This window comes from Neofelis nebulosa, chromosome 4 (assembly GCF_028018385.1).
Source record: "Neofelis nebulosa isolate mNeoNeb1 chromosome 4, mNeoNeb1.pri, whole genome shotgun sequence".
Classification (NCBI taxonomy): domain Eukaryota; kingdom Metazoa; phylum Chordata; class Mammalia; order Carnivora; family Felidae; genus Neofelis; species Neofelis nebulosa.
Genome location: NC_080785.1, coordinates 144,480,876 through 144,488,018, shown reverse-complemented (window position 1 = coordinate 144,488,018; position 7,143 = coordinate 144,480,876). Strand labels below are relative to the sequence as shown.

Genomic DNA, 7,143 nt, shown 5'->3' with positions numbered 1-7,143 from the left:
TGTCCTTCTGCGCCGGCCGGCCTGAGGCGAACCCATCCACAACTCGGAGAGGGCGAGCAGCATGGAGAATGCTATGGAAAGAAACTGGGCAACGCTTTCCAAGGTCGGAGGCAGCTGGCAATCCCAGTCGAGCCCCCACGCTCTCGCGCAGGTCAGCCCGGCAGCTATAGCAGACAAGAACGCGGACTAGAATTCAAAAACACCACGACGACAACGCCCCAGCGACTTCCGCACTTTTCCTTCAGCCCCATAACTGTACTTTCGCTAAAAACATGGGAGTCTAATATTTCCCTCTGGCACCTTTACAGTTGCTTTATTCCCCCCTCTTTATGGCTTTATTTGAAGATAAAGATTAAGTTGGAAAGGATCAAAGACACGTGTGGCTATGGAAAAAGGGATCAGTTGAGCGGCGTGGCGAAAGTGCGGAGCGGAAGGACTCCGAGCGCCCTCCCCATCCCCAGCCGGAAGTTGTGGGACTGAATGGATCACGGAGCCGGCGGCTGTAGCTCTCCAGTCTTCCTCTGATGCTTGGCGGCCGTTGAGCCACCAGGTTCATGTGGAGGCTCCCAGGCTCCCGCGCCGCGCTTCGTGGGGTCCGCACGGCGGTGGGGCGGCACACTCGGGCCGAGGCGGCGACTGAGACGGCGGCGGGAGCGATGGAGCGCGCTGTGGTGCGCTGTGTGCCTTCGGAACCGAAGCTAAGCCTGTCGTTCGCTCTGGCAGACGGCAGCCACAAGAACATGCAGCGCGACCAAAGCGAGCCGCTGGGTCGGGCCCTCAGCCGGATTGCTACCAACGCCCTCAAAGGCCACGCTAAGGCGGCTGCCGCCAAGAAGAGCAGGAAGAACCGGCCAAATGCAAGTGGCGGGGCCTGTGCGGGGCCTGTGCCAGAGCCGGCTGCGGCCTGCGAGCCCGTCGTGAAGCTGTACTACCGGGAGGAGGCAGTGGCTGAAGACGTGCTCAACGTGGACGCCTGGCAGGACGGCGCGGTGCTGCAGATCGGCGATGTCAAGTACAAGGTGGAGCGCAACCCGCCCGCCTTCACCGAGCTGCAGTTGCCACGCTACATCATGGCCGGCTTCCCGGTGTGCCCCAAGCTCAGCCTCGAATTTGGGGATCCCGCCAACTCGCTCTTCCGATGGTACAAGGAAGCCAAACCCCGAGCGGCGGAGCCTGAGGGCGGGAGCCCCTCGTCATTGTCTCCCTCTTCACCCTTTCCTGGTTGGACAGAGACGGGTGTGAACGAACGCGTCTACACGCCGTCCAATGCAGACATCGGGCTACGACTCAAGCTTCATTGCACCCCAGGCAATGGGCAGCGCCTCGGGCCAAGCCGGGAGTTGGAAAGTGTGTGTCCGGTGGAGGCTGGGCCCGGTACTTGCACCTTTGACCAGCGGCATCTCTACACCAAGAAGGTGACGGACGATTCTCTCATTCGCACTGTGTCTTACAACCTCCTGGCCGACACGTACGCCCAGACTGAGTTTTCGAGGAGTGTCCTGTACCCGTACTGTGCCCCTTATGCCCTCGAGCTCGACTACCGCCAGAACCTCATCCAGAAGGAGCTCACGGGCTACAACGCTGACCTCATCTGTTTGCAAGAGGTAGATCGCAACGTGTTTACCGACAGCTTGGTGCCGGCCCTCGAGGCCTTTGGGCTGGAGGGCGTGTTTAGAATCAAGCAGCACGAAGGCCTGGCTACTTTCTACCGAAAGACCAAATTCACTCTCCTTAGCCAGCATGACATTTCTTTCCACGAAGCCCTGGAGTCCGACCAACTTCACAAAGAACTGCTGGAGAAACTAGTTTTGTATCCGTCTGCGCAGGAGAGGGTGCTCCAGAGATCTTCTGTCCTCCAGGTAAAGTAGCTCCACCATTCTCTTTACATACACATCGATTTTTAGGGGCGTGGCAGGTTTTTTCAGATTTTACTGAAAGGTGTTCGCTCTTTTATCTTCAGCACAAAGGTTAGCTTTCATTCATTCATTGAGCAGATATTTATTGAGCACCTTTACTGTGCCACAACAAGCTGCAGGTTGCCTTGAACAGATTAGCGGACTTTCATAGTGCTTACACTCTTAATGGGAGAGACACATGCTCAGTACGCCCAATACAAGAACATAGTAATAGCTAATATTTTCTCACTTCTTGCCAAGCACTGTTCTGACACATTTTAAAATTTGAAACAAGGGCGCCTGGGTGGCTCAGTCGGTTGAGCATCAGACTTTGGTTCAGGTCATGATCTCACAGTTCGTGAGTTTGAGACCCCTGTCGGGCTCTGTGCTGACAGCTCAGGGCCTGGAGCCTGCTTCGGATTCTGTGTCTCCCTCTCTCTCTGTTCCTCCCCTGCTCACACTCTGTCTCTCTCTCAAAAATAAAGATTAAAAAAATTTTTTTTTAAAACCTTGAAACGGGGGCGCCTGGGTGGCTCAGTCGGTTGAGCGGCCGACTTCAGCTCAGGTCACGATCTTACGGTCCGTGAGTTCGAGCCCGCGTCGGGCTCTGGGCTGATGGCTCAGAGCCTGGAGCCTGCTTCCGATTCTGTGTCTCCCTCTCTCTCTGCTCCTCCCCCGTTCATGCTCTGTCTCTCTCTGTCTCAAAAATAAATAAAAAACGTTAAAAAAAATTAAAAAAAAAACAAACCTTGAAACAAAAAAATTGAAGTAAAAACACCACAAAGCTTTTAAAATTTAGGTGTCTGGTATGTTTAATTAAGTATTCCATAAGTATTAATATTTTAATTTTGGCTCACAGTAATCCTGCCATTTCCATTTTACAGATGTTATTATAAATAGGGAAGTGGTCAAGTTTACTTATTCCAAGTTCACACAAAGTGAAGCCAGGATTCTTACCCAGTGAATTATATTCCATCATCACTGAGCAGAGTATTAAGCTGCCTTAGTTTTTAAAAAAACAATGTTATTTGTAGATTTGTCCAGCGTTTTTAGCTAACTGGTTTTGTTCATAGTAAGATTTTAGAGTAGCTACTTTTTTTTTTTTTTTTTTTTTGAGCATCCAGTGTGTTTCCTGAACTTCTGTAAGCTCATTTAGTTGAATCCATACAACAGTCCCCCTTGAGGTGGATATTGCCTTTTTTTAAACCAGTGACCAAGCTGGCTTAGGAAAAAAGTGTCTCTCTTCAGGTCACACTGCTGTGAATGTTTGAGTGGGGATTCCATCTGGGTGGACCTGACTCCAGAGCCTGCCCTTATCCACTTAAAAACACTGTCTCTAACCTTAGTGTTATCCAAAATATGTCCTTATTCCCTGTATATGTTGAACTGTTATTAAGACATGTTAGGCTGAATGAATCCTATTCATGTGTATTCTAAAACTTGTAGCAAAAGTTTAATTTAATTGCGATCATACTTCATTAGTCAGGGAAGGTTATGAAATGTCCGTTCATCATATATAGTCTTAGATTTAAAAAAAACATTCAGGAAGTTGGCAGATAGCAACTGAACTCTTGGCACTTGGTTTATTTTAGGTTTCTGTTCTTCAGTCTACAAAGGACTCTTCTAAAAGGATATGTGTTGCTAATACCCATCTGTACTGGCATCCAAAAGGTAGGTTTTATTGGTTTTCACAAGTGACATAACATGGTAACTTAAACTCAGTAAGGCTGTTTTACACACATACATCTTTTTTGTTTCTTTCAGTTTTATTGAGATGTAATTGTCATAACAGCATCATGCAGTTTAAAGTGTACAGCATAATGACACATATTGCAAAATGATTACATTCATCACCTCATATAGATCTGAAAAAAATACATTTTTTTTTCTTGTGATGAGAACTTTTAGGATATACTCTCTTAGCAACTTTTAAATATACCGAATAGTAGTGTTAACTGTGGTCATCATGTTGTGCATTACATCTGCAGTACTTATGTATCTTATAACTGAATGTTTCTTTTTTACATTTGGACCGCCTTCATCCAATTCCCCTTCAAATATAGATCTTTTTTTTTTTTTTTTTTTTTTTTTTATTTTTGGGACAGAGAGAGACAGAGCATGAACGGGGGAGGGGCAGAGAGAGAGGGAGACACAGAATCGGAAACAGGCTCCAGGCTCCGAGCCATCAGCCCAGAGCCTGACGCGGGGCTCGAACTCACGGACGGCGAGACCGTGACCTGGCTGAAGTCGGACGCTTAACCGACTGCGCCACCCAGGCGCCCCCAAATATAGATCTTGAATGTCACCCAGATACTGTATGTAGTTTTGGGGCTTTTTTTTTTCTTTTAAAGGCAACTTTAAAAAATACTTACATTAATGTTTTTTATATTCATAGGTGGGTACATTCGTCTCATTCAAATGGCGGTAGCCTTGGCTCACATTAGACATGTCTCGTGTGATCTGTATCCTGGCATACCAGTTATATTTTGTGGAGACTTTAATAGTACCCCATCAACAGGAATGTATCATTTTGCTGTCAATGGCAGCATTCCAGAGGACCATGAAGACTGGGCTTCCAATGGGGAAGAGGAACGTTGCAACATGTCCCTCACCCATGTCTTCAAACTGAAAAGTGCTTGTGGTGAACCTGCTTACACAAACTATGTTGGTGGCTTTCATGGATGTCTGGATTACATTTTCATTGACTCAAATGCTCTAGAGGTTGAACAGGTGATTCCATTACCTAGTCATGAAGAAGTTACCACTCACCAGGCCTTACCTAGTGTTTCCCATCCCTCTGATCACATAGCACTTGTGTGTGATTTAAAATGGAAATAGATTCGTGTTTAATGGAATTTAAGTCTCTTTAGTAGGAAATTTAATATGAATCAGAGCTTATATGTAACCTTCAAAGAGGAAAACTACACAGACACCGAGGCAAAATGTTTTTATTCTGTGTTCCAGTGTCTTCATTACATGACTGTTCATAATTGCAGTTTCTCTACTTTTTTTTTTCCTAAGGTTGAAGGAAAAACAAATATATTTATGACTACCAGGAAGAACATTGAATTATGTACATTTTATAAGTACTTTTTTTTTAGCTAGGAATTAAGAATTTTGTAAAAAAAAAAAACCAAAAAACCATTTGAATGATCCTATAATTTTTCTATCATAACACATTTCAAATTGAATCATGTTTGTATAATTAGGGGAAAAATGCATATGGGTTAAGGTGAGAGGCCTAAGTCTGACATGAACGAACATTAGGGTCTACCTCTACCTCAATTTGGTTAGCAATTTAATACAACTTCAGAGCTTTAACGAAAGATTAAAATGTGCCATCCACCAAATGTTATTGCTCCTCATCTTTCATTTTTCAATCAACATAAGATATTTTAATTCTCTTATTTGTAGGATTTTACTTTCTAGTGTATGGTACAAATGAAGACATTTATATTATTCTAGCCAGCTCATTTGAACTTTTAGGATGCAAGCACAATTTAGTATTCAAAGTGAATAGCAACATAGTCAACTTGATCCCATTTTAATTATTCTTGCCCATGAAAAACGTTCATAAATCATCAAGGGTATTTGGCCATATGATATTAGAGAATACAGCATAATACATTACTTTATGAGAAACTGTCTGCTGATATGGGGTTGACATTTTGGGAGAACCATTGAGCATTTCTATGCTGGAAGTATTTTTGAAATTGTTGGTCTTTATAAATAGGAGAAGGAGGAGTAGCGGATCTTTTGGGCATTTCTGAAATAAACTATTCTTTTTATAGACTTGAGCATTACAATTTGAGTTATAGGAAAACACTGTATATATAATTTATATGCTGTAAAAAAAAGTTTAAATATGAAGCCAGACTTTTTAAAATTAGGAATTATAGTTTTACTGATTAGTTTCTAACCTAGAGTGGTAACTGGGCTCTTCTAACTCAGTTATCACCATACCTTATTTGTAATGCTTTAGCTCTTGCTTTTTGATGTTCAGGGTAACTGTAATGTTATCTCCTACTTCTGCAATTAGTTTCTAGCTTAGATATGAAAAGCTCACCCACTTCAAGAAGAGTTCTGATTTTCCACAGTCATGAGAGTTTTTGTCTCAAATTCTTTAATCTCCAAACCCAAAACCATAAGAACTTTCCTCTTTTGATAAAATAGGCTGTACTTCCATATTCTGCTCACTGTCCAATGTATTGTTAACTCTTAGTAAGTTTGAGAACAAGAATTTTACTTCGTTCAGATTGAACCTTGAAGTACTTAAAATACTGGAAAAGAAAAATTAAAGTGGCAGTTTCTTGGGATCTTGTTTAGAAAAAGCTATAAATAAAAATTGATGCTACCGAATTGTGCCTTCCTAAATAACATTTTTGAGAGCATTTTAACATCAGTTTACAACTACATGAATATGTTAAAGCCAGAATCTGATTCTTTTGCAAAATACATCTTTTTTTTTCCTTTTTAAAATGTGTTTTTGGTCTGCTTTCAGACATGTTGACAGGACCCTTAAAATCACTTGAAAAAAAGTTTCTAAGCAAAAAGTTGAGAAACATTTTGAAAGAAGAAATTAAGTTACATACTTATTCATGCTCATGAGAAAAACATTCGGATTCTGTATTAACAAACACCCTGGCTAACTAGATTGAACTCTAGTCAAAGGAACTAATCACTTATCGAAGATTCCACGTCCTGAGTCTTTAAATTTTATATTTACTGACTTAACAGTGTGATCTGATTATAGACAGGCATTTCAGAATAGGAGAAGGTAGATTATTGTGAAGTGCCATATACTCTGGTCAAATCTCCAATATATAGATAATGTTAGTATGATTGGAGTCCAAAGTAGGGAACGCTAAGAAAATTGTATAAATAGGATACCAAAATTACCTTGTATTCATGAGTTATAATAAAGTGTTATTCAGAAATGTTTATGTGCTTAAAGCCATGTTTGTGATTGAATTTTTCTATTACATTTGGATTTTTTAGTACATTTAATAAAGTATGGAAAGTCTAGCACCTCTATAGTGAACCCATTTTATGATGTCACAAGGTCTTGCTATAGGAATTAATATTCCAAAAATTATATATTATTTAAATAAAATTATAGAACACTGTCCTCTTAAGTGAACTCTTACACAGTTGCCACTACAGACATATGCACTGGTAGTTTATGTTAGCAAAAAAATCATTTCTGGCTGTAAATGTGATGTTCTTTAAAATTCTCAATACCAAAATC

At 42.0% G+C, this 7,143-nt stretch overlaps 1 protein-coding gene across 1 annotated transcript; it reads left to right on the top strand.

Moving 5' to 3' along the window:
* Window positions 1-451: 451 nt before the first annotated feature.
* Window positions 452-6,923, top strand: PDE12 (phosphodiesterase 12). The gene is made up of 3 exons (XM_058726463.1): window positions 452-1,859; window positions 3,488-3,566; window positions 4,291-6,923. Exons 1-3 carry the CDS (start codon window positions 555-557, stop codon window positions 4,731-4,733), a joined length of 1,827 nt encoding a protein of 608 aa, XP_058582446.1. The 5' UTR covers window positions 452-554; the 3' UTR covers window positions 4,734-6,923.
* Window positions 6,924-7,143: the final 220 nt, after the last annotated feature.

Bases quoted from the DNA above. Each gene is read 5' to 3' on its own strand.
- PDE12 (XM_058726463.1), top strand. From the start codon at position 555: ATGTGGAGGCTCCCAGGCTCCCGCGCCGCGCTTCGTGGGGTCCGCACG. The intron at 1,860-3,487 runs GTAAAGTAGCTC...GGTTTATTTTAG, and splicing joins AGAGATCTTCTGTCCTCCAG to GTTTCTGTTCTTCAGTCTAC. The intron at 3,567-4,290 runs GTAGGTTTTATT...TTATATTCATAG, and splicing joins TCTGTACTGGCATCCAAAAG to GTGGGTACATTCGTCTCATT.